Source organism: Culicoides brevitarsis, chromosome 3, assembly GCF_036172545.1.
Source record: "Culicoides brevitarsis isolate CSIRO-B50_1 chromosome 3, AGI_CSIRO_Cbre_v1, whole genome shotgun sequence".
NCBI lineage: Eukaryota > Metazoa > Arthropoda > Insecta > Diptera > Ceratopogonidae > Culicoides > Culicoides brevitarsis.
Window position 1 is genome coordinate 4,935,632 of NC_087087.1, and position 17,486 is coordinate 4,953,117.

At 25.9% G+C, this 17,486-nt stretch overlaps 5 protein-coding genes across 5 annotated transcripts; 4 read left to right on the forward strand and 1 right to left on the reverse strand.

Annotated features, from left to right (window-relative positions):
* The first annotated feature begins 139 nt into the window (after positions 1–139).
* On the forward strand, positions 140–3,856 carry LOC134833723 (chloride channel protein 2-like). The gene is made up of 4 exons (XM_063848147.1): positions 140–547; positions 606–1,564; positions 2,812–2,961; positions 3,020–3,856. Exons 1-4 carry the CDS (start codon positions 196–198, stop codon positions 3,854–3,856), a joined length of 2,298 nt encoding a protein of 765 aa, XP_063704217.1. The 5' UTR covers positions 140–195.
* Positions 3,857–5,130: 1,274 nt separating this feature from the next.
* Positions 5,131–8,956, reverse strand: LOC134833640 (peptidyl-prolyl cis-trans isomerase G). Its single transcript, XM_063848037.1, has 11 exons — positions 8,823–8,956; positions 8,511–8,761; positions 8,348–8,453; positions 8,204–8,291; positions 7,938–7,967; positions 7,737–7,876; positions 7,048–7,174; positions 6,803–6,988; positions 6,683–6,752; positions 6,528–6,629; positions 5,131–6,472 (listed from the first exon to the last, which is right to left on the reverse strand). The coding sequence occupies exons 2-11, from the start codon at positions 8,721–8,723 to the stop codon at positions 5,258–5,260; spliced, it is 2,277 nt and encodes a 758-aa protein (XP_063704107.1). The 5' UTR covers positions 8,724–8,761; positions 8,823–8,956; the 3' UTR covers positions 5,131–5,257.
* Positions 8,957–10,097: 1,141 nt separating this feature from the next.
* LOC134834268 (elongin-B) lies at positions 10,098–11,220 on the forward strand. Its single transcript, XM_063848861.1, has 3 exons — positions 10,098–10,236; positions 10,383–10,476; positions 10,535–11,220. Exons 1-3 carry the CDS (start codon positions 10,234–10,236, stop codon positions 10,789–10,791), a joined length of 354 nt encoding a protein of 117 aa, XP_063704931.1. The 5' UTR covers positions 10,098–10,233; the 3' UTR covers positions 10,792–11,220.
* Positions 11,221–12,108: 888 nt separating this feature from the next.
* Positions 12,109–13,064, forward strand: LOC134834840 (heterogeneous nuclear ribonucleoprotein H-like). The gene is made up of 3 exons (XM_063849629.1): positions 12,109–12,419; positions 12,476–12,752; positions 12,822–13,064. The coding sequence occupies exons 1-3, from the start codon at positions 12,128–12,130 to the stop codon at positions 12,919–12,921; spliced, it is 669 nt and encodes a 222-aa protein (XP_063705699.1). The 5' UTR covers positions 12,109–12,127; the 3' UTR covers positions 12,922–13,064.
* A 1,347-nt stretch (positions 13,065–14,411) lies between these two features.
* LOC134833920 (lysophospholipid acyltransferase 7) lies at positions 14,412–17,195 on the forward strand. The gene is made up of 3 exons (XM_063848421.1): positions 14,412–14,838; positions 14,899–15,640; positions 16,668–17,195. Exons 1-3 carry the CDS (start codon positions 14,563–14,565, stop codon positions 16,985–16,987), a joined length of 1,338 nt encoding a protein of 445 aa, XP_063704491.1. The 5' UTR covers positions 14,412–14,562; the 3' UTR covers positions 16,988–17,195.
* Positions 17,196–17,486: the final 291 nt, after the last annotated feature.

Sequence of the window (17,486 nt, forward strand, 5' to 3'; positions counted from 1 at the left end):
GCTCACGTGATGATAAAAGTTGTCTTGTGACCATTTTACGATGAAATTCTCTGTATCCTCCGTTACTTTTACGCTCGTCTGATAAGAGCAAGAACGATTTGTGTGCATTGAACGTCCTCGTTTCATTGTTTTTACGAATTTCTGTCTTTGAAGTTTGTTTTTAATCATTTTCGACAATTTTTTTTTAACTTTTAAATGTACGAATTACTTGAAGAAGAGCAGTTACTTATTCGTAGGAAGCCAAAATTGCGTCAAAGTACGAGGCGAAAGGTGTTGGAGTACAATCCGAGTCATGGTTTGGGATATTATACGACAGTCCGGGACTTCAAGGAGCTTTTTCACATTGAAAATGTTGGTCCAACGGAAATTCCGAGAGTTGTGCGACATGAAGATCGGTTTTTCAGGACATTTATGAGATTCATGAAGCATAAATTGAGGAAACCTTGTGCTTATTTGTGTGATATTTGGCTTTTATTGACACTCGTGGCTTTTATTTGTGCTTGTTTGTGTTTTACGATAAACGAATGCATCAAAGAAGGATTGAAAAGTAAGTTTTTTCTTAAAAATTTTATAAAAATCTTTTAAAATCTTACCTTTTTTCGTAGTTCGTCACTTTCTATTGAGCATTGTAGCTACCCAAAGTGCCAAATATGCGGTTTGGATGATGTTAACGATCTTTCCAATATGGTTCGCGACCAAATTTGTTCAAATCGTAGCGCCCCAAAGTGCCGGATCGGGCATTCCTGAACTCAAAGCCATCATCAAAGGTATCGAAGTGAAGAATTTTCTCACTGTCGAGTGTCTTTTCGCCAAACTCGTCGGGTTATTAGCTGTTTTAGCGGTTTCTTTCCCTCTTGGCAAGGAAGCTACGTTCATCCATATCGCCGCCATCTTGGCTCATCTTTTAAACACGAAATCATCAAAATCTGACGTTTTTACGAGTGAACTGAAACAACGGGATATCCTCGTCTCAGCAAGCGCCATCGGTCTATCTTCAGCATTAATTTCCCCGATTGGCGGATTTCTCTTCGTAATTGAGCTAAATTCGATTTATTTCTCGATCCGACATTATTGGCATGGATTTTTCGGATCAATTATCGCCGTTGTCATCATTTCCTTCCTTTATTCGTCGTTTTATGACATTCCCAATATCATGCCGTATTACGCGAGTAAATTTAAAGTTGAGTTTTCGTACGATGGGCAAGAACTGCTTTTGTATCTGCTGCTCGGGATTATTTGCGGACTCGGAGGATCTTTGTATGTTTTTGTGAAAAAGCGGTACGCGTTATTTTTAAAAAGGAATTCGATAGTTTCGAATTGTATTCAGAAATATTGTTGTCCTTATGCGGTTTTGATAAGTGCGGTTATTGCAACGTTGACGTTTCCGCAAGGCTTGGGGAGGTATTTGGCAGTTGAGATTGACTCGCATCAGCAAATTGAGGAGCTTTTTAGTAATTTTACGTGGATGAAGGAGAATTATACGGCGCATGAGAGGAATATTTTGAAGAATTGGGTTGTCGATGGGAGTTCGTTTGCCTGTGTGGGAGCATTAGGACTTTATACGGTAAGTTATTTGATATTAATTAATTTTAATTTATTAAAAAAATAATTTAAAAAAAAAAAATTAAAAAAAAAATTAAAAAGTACCTAATGAAAATTTATCTAAAGTTCGAAAATAAGACAAAAAAAACAAATTTCTTTATTTTTTTGTTTTTTTTTTTAATTTAGAATTTTCTTATATTTTTTTTAATTCTAAAATATTAATTTTAATAAAAAAAATTAATTTAATTTTTAATTTCTTTAATTTTAATAAAAAAAAATATTTATAAAGAATCTAAAAATTAAACAAAAAAAATTTTTTTTAAAGTAAATTTTCAGATTATTTTTAATTTTTTTTTAAATCTTCAGTTTTTTTAATTTTCTTTTATTTTTTTTTAATTCTGAAATATTAATTTTAATAAAAAAAATATTAATATGATTTTTATTTTCTTTAATTTTTATAAAAAAAAATCATTCATAAAAAAATTAAACTTAAAAAAATATTTTTAAACGTCAATTTTAAGATTATTTTTAATTTTTTTTTTAAATCTGAAATATTAATTTTAATAAAAAAATAATATAATTTATATTTAATTAATTTAATTTTTTATAAAAAAAAAGTAATTTATCAAGAATATAAAATTAAAAAAAAAAATACCTATTTTTAAATTTTTCATATTAAAATTTTGCCAAATAATTTTTTAAAATAATTTTTAAAGTTTAAAAATATATGAACAAAAAAATTAATTAAGTTTTTTTTAACTTTAGAATTTTCTTTTAATTTATTTTAAGAAAATTTGAGAAATAAAATTAATTTTTTTTATGATTGTTTGAAAAAAAAATATATTTCTCAAATTAATATTTCATAAAAAATTATTTTTTTTTAATTTTGTAAAAACAATTGTTTTTTTTATTTTTAATGCATTTTTCAATTATCTTATAAAAAATTATTAAATTTAAAAAAATTTTTTTTTGAGAAATTCATAAATTTTTGTTTTTTTGTTAATATTTTCAAAAGTTTTGAACATAATTTTAATAAAAATAATCAATAAATATTTTTTTATTATTTAATTTTGCTAAATTTTAATTTAAATAAAAATTTAAAAATAAAATAAAGATATATTTTTACGAATTTCAACAAAAATCAATTTAAATTTTTTCATAAAATCATTTTAGAATTAATTTTCTTCAAAAAAAATAAAAATTTACTTTGAGAAATAATTTAAAATAATTTTATAAATCAAATTTTTACCTTTAAATTGTTCGTTTTAGTTCATTTTTTCGATAATTGCATCAACAATGACAATTCCCGGAGGACTTTTGACCCCTGTGATGAAAATTGGCGCCTGCATTGGAAGAATTCTCGGCGAAATTATCAACTTTTATTGGATGCCTATCTATCCGGGAGCTTTTGCAATTGCTGTTCGTATTAATTTTCACATTTTTTTGATTTTTTAAACAGAATTTCAATAATTTTTAGGGCGCTGCTGCATTTTCTGGCTCCGTCACTCACATGGTATCAATGGCAATAATCGCTTTCGAGATCACGGGACACATCACACACATCCTACCCATCATGATTTCCGTCATCACAGCAATTTCCATCGCTTTTTTACTGCAACTCTCGCTCCATGACACAATAATGCTCCTCAAAGGTCTCCCTTACTTGCCGAATCTCATGACTTGCGGATCGAAACTTCAACGAATTTACGTCGAGGATTTCATGATAAAAGATGTCAAGTACATTTGGAACGGCATGTCGTACCACAATTTGCAAAAAGTCCTTCAACGAAATCCGCAAATCGATCAATTTCCGCTCGTTGATCACGAAACGATGGTTTTGCTCGGATCGATTCAACGCGAAGAGCTGATGAACGTCATTGAGCGTCAAATTGGGCACGCGAAACGTCTTTGCGAAGCGGATAATTGGATGAAATTCACCGCGAATTCGCCAAATGCGGGAAATTACGGAAGTTTTGAGAAAACTTTTGCATCTCCAAGGAGAGTCACGATGATGTCGCCGGTTCAGAAGCAACAATGGCGCTCTCAGAAGTTGGTTCAGTGCGTGAATTTCTTCGAAAATGAAGTTACGATAGATCCGGCGCCATTTCAACTCGTCGAAGGCACGTGCTTGTTTCAAGTTCACTCGCTTTTTGTCATGGTTGGCGTTCATTTGGCTTACGTGACGCAAGTTGGGCAACTTGTGGGCGTTGTTGGGTTAAGGGATTTACGAGCGGCAATGGAAAGTGCGAAAAATGACGAAAGTCAGCAAGAGTCGTTATTGGAAGAAGAAGAGACAGAGACTGAAATTGAGTAATTTTTTTTTAATTATAAATTAAATTTTTTATTTAATTTTCTTGAATTTTTATTTATTTTATTTTTTTTCTTATTTATTTTAGGTTCTTTATTTTTTTTTAATTTTTGTCTCATCAACAATTTTGAAAAAAAAAATATTAAAAAAAGATAAGTTATAGGTAAGTTATTTTTTAAACAGACAAACTTTTGTACAATTTTAAGGAAAAAAAAATTTAGAAAAATATTTTTTAAAAAATTAATTTTAAAATATTTTTTTTTTTTAAATATTTTTAATGAATCAATTTTAATTTTTTATTTCAATAATTATTTTGAATTATTTTTTTTTAGAAAAAATAAAAAAAAATATTTTTTTATATTTTTAATTGGCTTATTAAAAAATTTTAAGAAAAATTAAAAAACAATTTTTTGAATAATTTAAAATAATTTTAATAGTTTCAAAAAAAAAATCGCAATTTTAAGAAGAAAATTTTTTAAATAAATATTAATTTTAATATAATTTATTTTGATTATTTTTTAAGAAAATTTAAAAATAAAATTAGAATTATTTTTTTACCTTTTATTTTTTTCAAAGGACAACAATATCAAAAATTATTTATTTTTAAAATTTTTAATAATAGGTAAATTTTAAAATTTTGAGAAAAAATTAGAAATAATTTTGATAAAAAAAATTTTTAGTGAAACTTCATTTTTCAATTTTTGAATTGAAAAAATTATTTATTTATTTTTTTTATTCTTTAAAATATTTTTAATTTTTTTTTTATTTTTAATTTAAAATAAATTAAAAAAAAATTTAATTAATTTTAATTTTAAAAATTTAATTTAAAAAAGATTTAATTAAAAAAAAAATAGTTAAGAAAAAAACAACAACAAAATGATTTGCAAAACAAATAAAAATAAATTTTGAGAGAAAATTAAAAATAAAATGAATAAAATAAAATATTTAATATTTAAAATAATTAAAGAAAAAAATTTAAATGAAACTTCATATAAAATTTAAATTTTTAATATTAAAAAAAAAATATTTTTACATTTCTTTATTCTATTTTTTTATTTTAATATTCATACAATTATTTATTTTAGAAAAAATATTTTGACTTTTTTTAAAGTTTTAATTTTTACGAGTCAAAATAAATAAAAAAAAATAAATTCAAAATTTATAAATTTGAGCAAAAAATTAAAAAAAAAATTAAATGCAATTTTGGTGAAAATTTCAATATTTTGTATTTTTATTTATTTAAATATTTTTTTTATATTTTAAAAAAATTATTTATGAGACAAAATATTTATAAAAAAAAATTGTAACGCCTTAATTTCCATTCAAAAAATTTTTTTTTCCTTTCATTTTTCTTTCTTCTTCAATATTTTCAGGTAATTAGAAACCTTTTCCCGATACAAAATCAATTTACGAGCGTGAACGACGTCGTCTCCGATTATCGCTTCCCTTCCGTTTTTTACGATCTCGATCAGAATCTGACGAGGATGAGGACGAGCTCGAACTTGAACGACGTCGCGATTTGCTCTTCTTCGATTTGCTGCGTCGACGACGCTCCGCACGTTGCTCGACTTTGTTGCCAACCAACTCTTTGATCTCCGTGAGTCCTTTGTCGACATTTCGCAGCTTGTCCAACGTTTCTTTCTTCAATTTTTCCAGTTGCTCGAGCTCCATCGTGACTTTGAGTTGTTCCTCTTTGGCTTTTTCCTTTTCGCGTTCGCGTTTTTTCTGCTCCGCAATTTCCTTCTCCATGTGCGACTTGAGCAGCAAGAGCGTCTCGGCGCGTTTCAACATTTTTTCCTTCTTGATTCGCGCTTCTTTCTCTTCCGCCGTTTCGCGATTTTCCCTCGGAGGCGTCGATTTGGGCAATGGAATGGTGTCGGGCGACGGATTTCTCGCGAGATTTTTTTCGTGGGATTTTTCGCGGGGTTTTCTCACGGGAGGTGTTCGAGTTCGGGAACGACGTTTGGGGGGCGGCGGGGGTGTCATCGTACGAGATCTACGAGCAGTTTTGACGGGAGAACGTCGTCGATTTTTGTTGTCACGGGAACGAGAACGCCTTGCAGCGATTGGGGAACGACGTCTTTGGTCACGTGATCTCGAACGATTGCGATTTCTGTCGAAACGATTGAAGTTCGGACGGTCTCGAATGTTTTTTCTCGCTTGATACGGGCTTCGAGTGCGACGTCGAGTGACTTGAGGCGAATTTCTGCGTCGCGAATGACTTCGGGAACGTCGTCTTTTATCCATGCGATCTCGTGCGTCGCGATTTTTCTCATTTTTGGACGAAACAACGACAGATGCGTGCCCGACAACGAATTCATTCGACTTTTTTGCCTCCATTTCATCTTCGGAATTGTGTTCGTAGTCCAAAGCGTTCAAATCCACAGATTGACGACGATTATTTTTGTCAGTATTTGATGCAGGAGCAAAATTTATGGGAGATGCTCGTTTATTTGAAGCTTCTGCTGATGCTGGAGGAGCATCAAGTTGTGAATTTAGCTCGAAAAATGACTTTTTAGCTCCCTCACGTGCCATTTCCTCCGCTTGTTCGTGTCTTTTGCGACGTTCCGCTTCACGACGCTTGATTTCAGACTCACGTTCGCGCTTTTCCTCCTCAATTTTCTAAAAAAAAAAAATTATTAATAAAATTTTTATGAAATTTGTCAAAAAAAATTACCTGAAAATCTGACAATTTAATAGTTTTCTTCTGAGCAACTTTCCAATGAGGCGGCGTAACGCTCCGAGAACGACTTTTTGAACGAGATGGAGTTCGATAACGCTAAAAATATTCAATTTCAGAACAAATTCTTTTTTAAAAAATAATTTTCTTACGAAACTTCCTCGTCCTTTGATGATTCTTCCGCTTCTTGATGTTGGAACATGACTTTTGCGCCATCCAAATCTAAAAATTTTGTAAAAAATTATTTTTTTTCGAATTTTGTTTGAATTTACCTTCTGTCACGATCTTGTGAGCCCCGATCGCGTCTTTTTTTGTCGTCTTTCTCGTCGCGTTCGCCGCGCATGAGAAATTTATTCGATACTTCGGGAATTTCATCCTTGTCGATTTTTGTAACGGATACCATTGGATGTAATTTTGTGTCTTTTAGTTCTCCTTCTTCAGATTCGGATTTTTCTTCACTAAAAAAATTATTTTTTATTAAATTTTTTTTTTTTTTAAATAAAATTTTGTGACTTACTGATCTGATTTTGACTTTTTCTTGCTCTTTTTCTTGTGTTTCTTCTTTGATTTTTCGTCTTCGCTGCTGGATTCTGAGCCTGAGGATGATTTTTTGGCTTCCTTCTTCTTCTTTTTGACCTTTTTCACTGTAAAATTTGTAAAAAAAAAAATATTTAATTATTTATTTAATTTTTATTTAATTTTTTTCTTTAAATTATTTTTTAATTTTTCTTTATTATTTTTTTAAATATTTATTTTATATTTTTTATTTAATTTTTTAATCAAAACAAAAAAAAATAAAGTTTTATATTTTTTTTAAATTTTTATTACCTAATTTTTTATTTTCTTAAATTACCTTTAAAATTATTTTTTTTTTATTATTTTCTTTATATTTTTTTCTTCAATTTTTATTTCAAATTTTTAATTAAAAAAATAATTATTTAAAAAATTATTTTTTTTAATTTTTTAATATTTTCTTATAATATATTTAAAATTTTAATAATTATTAATTTAATTAATTTTTAAAATTTTTATTAAATTTTTTAATAAGAAAAATTAATTAATTTAATATTTTTTTTAATTTATTAAAAATTAATTTTAATATTTTCTTTTTTAATATTTTTTTATTCAATTTTTGAAATCTTTAAAAAAATAAAAATTATTAAAAAATGATTTTCAAAAAAATTTCTGTTAAAAAAAATTAAATACCTTTCACTTGTTTTATCAACTCGCCACAATTTGTGATCACGACATCAGATAAAGGTCTCGAGTTACGATCAACTGGCAACAATTCAATTTGTCTGACAATATCATGTCCCGCAACGACATGACCAAAAACGACGTGAATACTAAAAAAATTAAATTTTTATAATTTTTTCTTTAAATTTCAAAAAAAAAATTTTTACTTACTTGTCAAGATGCGGTGCAGGTTGCGTTGTACTATAAGTAAAGAAATTAAGGGAGAAAAGAAACATTTAGGTAATTCTGTCATTTTTTCATTCAAAGGCCATCTTAGGGTAGGTAAGTAGAAGAAATATGTAAATATAATGAAAAAGGTAGAAAAAAAATTTGTGATTAAATATTTTGTCGAGTATTTCCTGCCTGATGAGTGATTTTCGCCTTTTTTCCTCAAAAAATTTATCTAAAAAATTATTTTTCGTCGTAATTTCTCTTACATGAAAAATTGTGATCCATTGGTGTTTGCTCCTCGATTCGCCATTGACAACAAAAATGGCTTATCGTGCTTGAAAATGAATCCCTCATCTAAAAAAATTCAAATTTTATTAAAAATTCCATTAAAAAAAAGGGAAATTTCTCACCCTCGAAGGTTCCTCCGTAGATACTTTCTCCTCCAGTTCCATTATTATTCGAAAAATCTCCCGCTTGACACATGAAATCCTTCACGACGCGATGAAAAATTACATTCTGCAACAAAAAATCATTTAAAAATCAATTCCGGAGCCAAAAAAATCAAAAACTTACCTTGTAATAAAGCGGCTTCTCCGTAACTTTGCCGATTCCCTTCTCGCCGGTGCACAAACACCTGAAATTTTCCGCTGTTTTTGGCACGACATCGGAAAAAAGCTCAAAAACGATCCTACCGGCGGGCAATAATCCGATTTTGATGTCGAAAAAGCAGCGAGCTCGCGGCGCAGGAGCATTTTGAGACGCTTCTTCGTCCGTGTTGACAGTCATCTTTGCGGAAATTGATGAAAAAAGTTAAAGACGCACACCTGGATAAGAAGCGAAAATTGTATGAGAAATTTTTTTTGCAAGATTTTTAATGGAAATTACCTTTTTTAGTGAGAATTTAACACATTCACTGTGTTAAAAAGGAATTTTTGGTGATATTTGATGGATTTTTAGTTATTTTCAGGCGTTATTTCTGTAAAAATTGCGGAAAACAACCCGAAACGATTCGTTGATAAAAAAAAATCTCACGGAAATTTGACAGATTGGTTGAACAGGGGCGGGTATGGAGTAAGGGACCTTAATTGAAATGTCAAAATAATTTGTTTAAATGAATAAAATTTAATTTTTTAAAGATTTACAAAATGTTTGTGTTAATTCTCGTTTTAAGTGTTTTTTAATTAATTTTTTAAAGAATTTTAATTAATAATTTTTAAATTAATTTTTTTTTTATTTTTTATGATATTATTTTAATATTTTTTTTGATGTATTTTTAAAATTGATTTTTTTATTATGTTTTCTTGTTTTTTTTCAATTTTAAAAAATTCGTAAAATTATCTTTTCAATTTTAATTTTTTTTTTGTTTGAAATTCTTTATAATTTTTAAAATTTAAAAAAAAATAAAATTTTTTAATTTTTAAAACTATTTTAAAAAGTAAAAAAGAAAATAATTTTCTTTATTTTATTCTTTAATTTTTTATATATATATATTTTTTTTATTTTAAAACTTTTTATTTTTTTAATTTAAAATTTATTTTTTTTCTCATTTTAAAAATTATTTTCAAAACGAAAAAATTGTTAAAATTATTTTTTTTTTGTATTTTTTTAAATTTTTTATAGTTTTTTTTTATTTTATTTATTTAATTTTTTTTTAAAATTGTTTTTTTAATGTTTAAAGGATTCTTAATTTATTTATTTTTTTAATTTCTTTATTTTTAATAATTTTTTTTTATTTTTTAATATTTTTTACACAATTTGTTAATTATTTTTTTTATTTTTTTTATTTTTTTAATTTTAAAAATTATTTTAGAGCAAAAAAAAATTTTAAAGTCAAAATAATTATTTATTTTATTTTTTAAAAATATTTTTAATTTTATTTTTAAATTTTAAAATTAATTTTTATTATATTAAATATTAATTATTATAATATTAATATTTTATTATATTATATTTATTATATAAAAAATTAAATTTTTTTTATTTATTTTTTTCAAAATTTTTATTTACTTATTTTTTTTTTTGTATGTCTAAAGTCCTTCTTATTTATTTTTTTTAAATTTGCAAATTATTTTCGTAATAATTTTATATTTTTTCTTACTTACATAAAAATTGGATCCCCGTACAAAAAAACCCAACGTCGGGCCCTGAAAAAATTTGACAGTTGTGACAGCTTTTCACCAAGCGTTCGCGAGTCAAAGTCGTAACACAAAATTCTGTAATTCCTCTTGAAATTGCACGGAAAATTGGCCTCAGAAACGGAAAGTTGCTTGACCAGTAGTTGCTCAACTGCTTCACGATGGTAAGAATCGCCCCGAGAATCCTTTAAATCTGGCATTTTCGTTTTAATTTTCCTCCATTTTCACTCGCGAGACAATTCTCGATCGAAAAATCTGATGACTAATTATTGTTTATAAACTTTTTTTTTGCGCTGCACCCGAAAAATAGGACGTTTTTCTCATGATTCGTCGCAAAAAGTCGACAATTTTCACGGATGCCAAGGACACAACCAGCGTACTCGAGCTCAAACGGATGATTGAAGGTAATTTTGAAAATTTTTTTTTCGATTTTTTTCTGAATGTCATTTGCATGCATTGAAGGTATCTTGAAAGTGTCACCCCGCGATCAGCGACTCTTCAGCAAGGATAATCAACAAATGGAGGACGAAAAGTTGTTGCAGGACTACGGAATCACGATGATGACGGCACGCGCACAGAGTCCCATCCAAATTGGGTTGGCGATTCGCGTTGACGGCGAATTTGAGCCGTTGGAGTTGACGCCATACTCGTCGCCGCCCGACTTGCCCGACGTCATGAAGAACCAGGAAACGACAAATGGCACGGAACAAGTGGCTTAAGGGACGACGAACAAACATTTTTACGCTACTTTTTACTTTTATTCAAACGGGATGCAGATACGTCACACACCTCTTTAAAAAATATAAATAAATAATTTAATATTTGTGGAAAAAAAAAACAAAAATTATTAAAATGTCGAATTTTTTAATATTTCGACCAAGAATTCAAGTTTTGAATTGTCACCAAATCTCATAAATTTTTTTTTTGTTTTATTAAAATTATTTCCATGGGAAATTTTCGGGAAGAGGTTTTTTTCTCTCTGATTTAAATACTTAAAAAATTAAAAATCACACAGAAAAATAGCATTTTTTATATTTTATTTAATTTAACAAAGAAGAAGAATAAATAAAATGAAAAGAAAATTATTTAAAAAAAAGACTAAAATTCAAATTAATTTTTTTTCTGCTCTAAAATTATTTTTTTTTGCTCAGTTTTTAAAATTTTATTTAATTTATTAAGCAATCATAGATGAAAAATTGTTAAAAAATGCATTTTTCGGTTTGATTGTGTATATAAAAAAAATAATTAATGAATTAAAAAATAAATACGAAAAAAATAAAAATTAATGAATTTTTTATTTTTAACATGAAATTTGAGGTCTTCAGAATTTTTCTCATTTAATTTTTATTTTTTTACAATTTTTTTTTTCACGAAATTTTGATTTTTTATTTTATTTATTAAAAAAAAATAACAAATTATGAAAAACTATTTAAAATTTGTAAAAATATTTTTAATGTCAAAAAATATATGAAAAACAAAAAAAATATTTTTTTTTTAAATTAATAATTGAAAATTAATTTTAATTTAAAAAATAAATAAAGTTATATTATTTTATTTTTTTGTTTGAAAAATAATAAAATATTTTTATTTTATAATTTTAGAATTTAAACAAATATTTTTAAAAATTAAATTTAATTTTAATTAAATAATTTTTCTAATAAATTTCTTTTTTAATCTTATTTTAAAAAAAATTAAGGAAATTCATCTAAAAAAATTATTTAAAACTTAAAAAATAAAATATAAAAATTTCATATATTTTTTTTTTAAATTAAACCTAAAATTTTTTGGTTCATTACAATTTTTTTTTAATTTTTAATAATTTTACAAGTATTTATTTTATCTTTTGTTTCAAAAATAAAATAAAATAAAAAAGTTAAAATATTTAAAAAATAATTTTAAATCAGTTTTAAATATTTTTTTTAGAATTTTTAAATTCTTATCAAAAAAAAAAAGAAAATTATAAAAAAAAATTTTTTTTTTGAATTAACAAAAAAAAGTACGACATGAAACACTTTCAATCGTTGTTCCGCCCTAAATTTCGTAAACAAACGAAAAATGTGGAGTCTCACGCGAATTTATTCCAAAAACATTTTCCAAACTTGTCGACTTTATCACACGGTGATAAGACTCAAGGGTCTTCCATGGACCGTCACAAATCAGGATATCGAGAAATTCCTCAAGGACATCAAGCCAAAAGAGAATGGAATCCATTTGGAAAGGCTCCCTCATTATCGCCGACTTGCCGGAAAACTCACGGGAAACGCTTTCATTGAATTTGACAACGAAAAAGATTTCATCTCAGCACTCAAGCTGAACAAAAAGCACATTGGCGAACGTTATATCGAAGGTAAAAATTAATTTTTTGGTCGAAATTTGACAATTTTTCATCGAATTCAATTTTAGTTGAGCCCGAAACTCTTGGAAATTTCAAATTTGCAATGCGCAAACAGGAAGGCATGATGAACGATAATGTCGTAAAACTCCGAGGATTGCCGTTCGAAGCTACAGTTGAAGATGTCGAGAAATTCTTCGAAGGTTTGAAGCTGAAAAATGGTCGAGATAGCATTTTTCTATACACGACAAAGTCAGGAAATACACATTCAACCGGATATGTGGAATTTGTCTCGAAGGAAGAGGCGTTGAAGGCTTTGGAGAGAGATAGACAGAAACTTGGAAGAAGGTTCGAGTTCAAAAATTATTTTTTTTTAAAATAATTTTGATAAAATTTAATTTTTCGGTTAATTTTTAGGTACATTGAGGTTTTTCACGCTACATCTAAGAATCAAAAAGCAACTTTAGCGTTAAATGCTGTAAAAGATATGAAAATCAAAAAGGAAGAAATATCCTAAAATGATAAAAATTTAGAAGTTTTATGAAAATTTAGAGTAAAAATTAATGGAAAAATTTTTTTTAATTATTTTTTGATGAATGAGGCTCATAACTGAATGTCTAAAGGCGTTGTTCATTTGTCTGTTTTTGCAAAGAAATTAGTTTTTTGCTAAAAAATTAGATTTTTAACAAATATTTCATCTCTTTTAACAAAATTTAACAATTAATTGACCTGATTAATTTGCCTTATTTAAAAAAATAAAAAAAAAATAAATGAATTTAAAAAAAATGTTAAAAAAATTTAAAAAAAATCTAAAAAAATTATTGTTTTATATTAAATTTAAAAATAAAAGTTTTGTAAAGAATTTAAACAATTGCAAAAAACTTATTTAAAATTTTTAAAGATATTTTTAAAACTTAAAAATATATAAAAAATTTTAAAAATAATATTTTTTTAATTTTAATTAAAAATGATTTTTTTTAAATATATAGAATAAAATTATTTCAATTTTTATTTAATTTATTTAATTATTTTTTTTTTATAATTTTAAATAATATTTTTAAAATTTATTTTAATTTAAATTCAATACCTAATTTCTCGAAGTTTTTAATCTTATTATAATAAAAAAATTAAAAATTTTATTTAAAAAAATTAAAAAAAAAAAATATAAATAAATAAATTTTAAAAAAATTAAAAAAAATCTAAAAAAAATATAATTTTACAGAAAATTATATTAAATTTAAAAAAAAAAGTTTTTTTTTGCATTTTTCAAACTTGACGTAAAATTTTAAATAAATTTTGTAATGCTAGAAATTTTTATTTTCTTTAAAAATAGGAAAATTTGTTGAAAATTTAAATTAAAATATTAAAATGACGAAGATGGACCTTAAAGAAAAAATTAATTATTAATTTTTGAATATTTTTTTGAATTTTTATAAAATAATTCATTAGAATTTAAAAATAATTTTTTTTTATTAATTATTTTCGAATTTTGAAAAAGATTCAATGACATATTTGATGATTTTTTTTAATAAAATTTTATTTAAATAAAAATTTGATGAAACGTAAAAATTTAGCTTTAAAATGAAATTCAGGAAAATTTTGAAAATTTTTTTTCAAAAAATGAGATACAATTCTAAATAAACAATGCAATTGTTCAAATTTGATTTTGAAAATTTAGTTTTTCCGAATCTCAAAAATTTCACAGAAATTTTCAAAAATAGTTTCTAAAAAAAATACAATTTAATTTTTTTTCTAAAGAATTTTTTTCTTTTTTGCTTTAAAAATTCTTTAAATTTTTTATTTTATTATTTTTTTTTGCATTTAAAAATAAAATAAAATTTAAATATTTTTTTTTAAATTAATATTTAAAATTTCAAAAAAATTTAATTTTCTTTAAAAAATTGACTAAATTTGATAAAAATTCAAAAAATCCCCTCCCCCCCAAAAAAATCCGACGTCACAAATGAACGACGCCCCAATATTTTCTTCTGTCAAAAACGTAAACAAGATAAAAATTCACTTTTAAAATCAGTCGCAATCCCTCATCGAGTCGCATTTCGAAGCCAAAAATCGCATCAAATTGACATTCTCCGTTGCCATACCGCAAATCGTAAGCATGAAAAGCTGTTTCTAAGCCAGTTACTCGCGTTGTTACATCATGAATCAAGACGACATAATTTACATTCTCTTGCTGGTCTCGTCGATTGTGTTCGGGAACTTTTATCGGACCTTCGATGCACGTCGTCGCAAGTACGTGGGCTTCGTCGTGGGACTCCTGATCTCCAGCGTAGTCTCGAAATACCACACAATTCACTTGATTTTCTCCGTTTGCCTCAATTCTTGCCTCATTTTGTACACAAATCGACGAATTTGTCAAATTTTGAGCTTTTTCTTCATGTTCGGCTATTTGATCTTCGTGCGGATGTTCGTTCGGGTGAGTTTTTTCTTACATAATTTCCGAATTTTCTTTGAAATTTTTGAATTTTTCTTTTAGGTTTCGGGTCCTTGCAACATGATTCAGATGATTTTGACGCTGCGATGCGTTGGGCTGTCGTTCGAAGTGAATCAAGCGGCACAAAAACAGGACAATCGTTCGAGTTACGAAAAGGAATTGCTTCATTTGTCATTTTTCGACGTGCTTTGTTACGGATTCAACTTTATTGGGCTTCTCACGGGCCCCTATTACTCTTACAAGACGTATCTCGACTACTTTCGCTTCAGTTTCGGGCAATATGCGAACTGCACAAAGGCAACAATTGAAAAATTCATCGGAGTTCCGTTTTATGTCGTCATTTATTTGCTCGCCGAATACATTTGGCCTCTGAATTACGCGAAATCTGATGAATTTTACGAAGAACGCTCCGTTTTGTATCGCTTGTGGTACATTTTTCCGACTTTTTTGATATTTCGCATGCGAATGTACGCGGGATTGACGCTGAGTGAGTGCGTTTGTACGATCACGGGCATGGGAGCTTATCCGACAGTAGCAAATAACAAAACGGGAGCCGGTCCGGAGTTGGAAGGATATGAAAGTTTGAATGTAGCGCCCGAGAAACACGAATATGACTTTGAGACGGTGCGAAATATGGATGTCATGGGCACAGAAACTTGCGTGACGTTCCGGGAAGGCATGAAAACGTGGAATAAATGTGTGCAGTATTGGCTTGCGGTTGTTGTTTATAAGAGATTTCCGAGCAAGCAGTTTAGAACGTTGGCTACTTTGGCGACGTCGGCAGGTAAATTTTTATTTTTTTAATTTTTTTTAAAATTTTTTTAATTTTTTTTTTAAATTTTTTTTTATTTTGATAAATTTATTTTTTTAATTTTTTTAAATAATGAATTTTATTTTTTTATAATTTATTTTTTGTTTAAAGTTTTTTCTTGTAAATTTTTATTTTTAACATTTTACTTCTATAAATTATCTTAATTTTAATTTTCATTATTTTCTTAAGTTTAATTTTTAATTAATTAAATTAATTTTTTTAAAATATTATTATTTTTTTAATTATTATTTTTAAGTTTTAAGCAACTTAATGATTTTTTCCATTTTTATTTGATATTTTCATAAAAATTTTAATTTTTAATTTTTTTTTCAAATTTTAATTATTTAATTTAAAATTTTTGTTATTTTTTTTTTAATTCTTAAGTTATCACAAATTTTCTTAATTTTTTCATGAATTTATGATTTTTTAATTAAATTTAATTTTTAATAAATTTTCATGAATTTTCTTTAACTCCAAATTTCAATAATTTTTTTATTTTTTCATGAATTTTTTTAATTTTTTATTTTTTATGAATTCTCATAATTTTTTCAAAATTTTCTTTAATTTTAAATTTCTTTAACTTCAATTTTTTAATCATAAGTTTTCTTAATTTTTAATGAATTTTTAAATTTTTTCAAATTTCGATTAAATTTAAAATATTTTTTTATAATTTTTAATATTTAACATTTTATTTAATTTTAGTTCTAAATTTATTGTTCGACTCTTTGAATTTTTTCTTAATGAATTTATAATTTTTTATAAATTTTAATGAAAACTTCAAATTTTAATAATTTATATTTTTTGTGAATTTTTTTAATTTTATATTTTTTTAAATAAATTTTCATAATTTTTTAAGTTAATATAAAAATATTATATTTTTAATTTTTTTATTATTTTTATGAAAATTTTATAAAATTTTTGAATTAAATTTTATTTTAAATTAATTTTCACAAATTTCTCAAACTTCAAATTTTTAATAATTATTTTTTTAAATTTTTAGTTTGGCACGGCATTCATCCCGGCTACTATTTCTGCATCTGCGGCGCCCCCTTCTACATGCCCGTGGAAGATCTTTGGAACAAACTCGTGCGAAAAGACGCCACGGGCCCGCTGCGACAATTTCTCGATGCCATTTTCACGCTCAACAAATGGTTTGCCTTCTCGTACATGGGCACGGCATTCCTCCTGCTTTCCATCGACAAAATTTGGAAATTCTACTCGTCAGTTTATCACATTCCCTACATCTTATGGGCAACATTGTACTTGATCGGCATGGGACTTAATATGACAAAAAAGTCAACAAAAGCCAAAGAAGGTTAATTTTAGCACAAAAAATCGAACGAACGCTCTAAAAATAAATTAAATTACCATTAGATTGTAAGAGAGACAAAGAAAAAAAAAGTTATATTAGTAATTTATGCATAGAGACAACTTTTTTTATTAGTTAAATATTTAAGACCCTCTTTCCCTAACTAACTTCGCATAAATATTTTTCAGATTAAAAAATGAATGAACTAACACACTTTTTTGGCATTTAATAAATTTTAAATGAGAAATAAAAGTTTTAAAATTGCATTTTTATTTTTTCTAAATTGCGAAAAAAATTTTCTCCAATCGATGAGGTAAAAAATTGATTTTTGAATTTTTTTTAATTTGATTTATAATTTTTTAAATTTTTTAAATAAATTTTTAATTTATCTATTGTCAAGCATTTTTTATTTATTTATTTTTTTTTGTAATTTTTAGTCAAAATTATTTTAAAAAATGAAAGAATTTATTTAATTAAAAAAAAAAAATTAAAAAGAAAATAAAATTTATT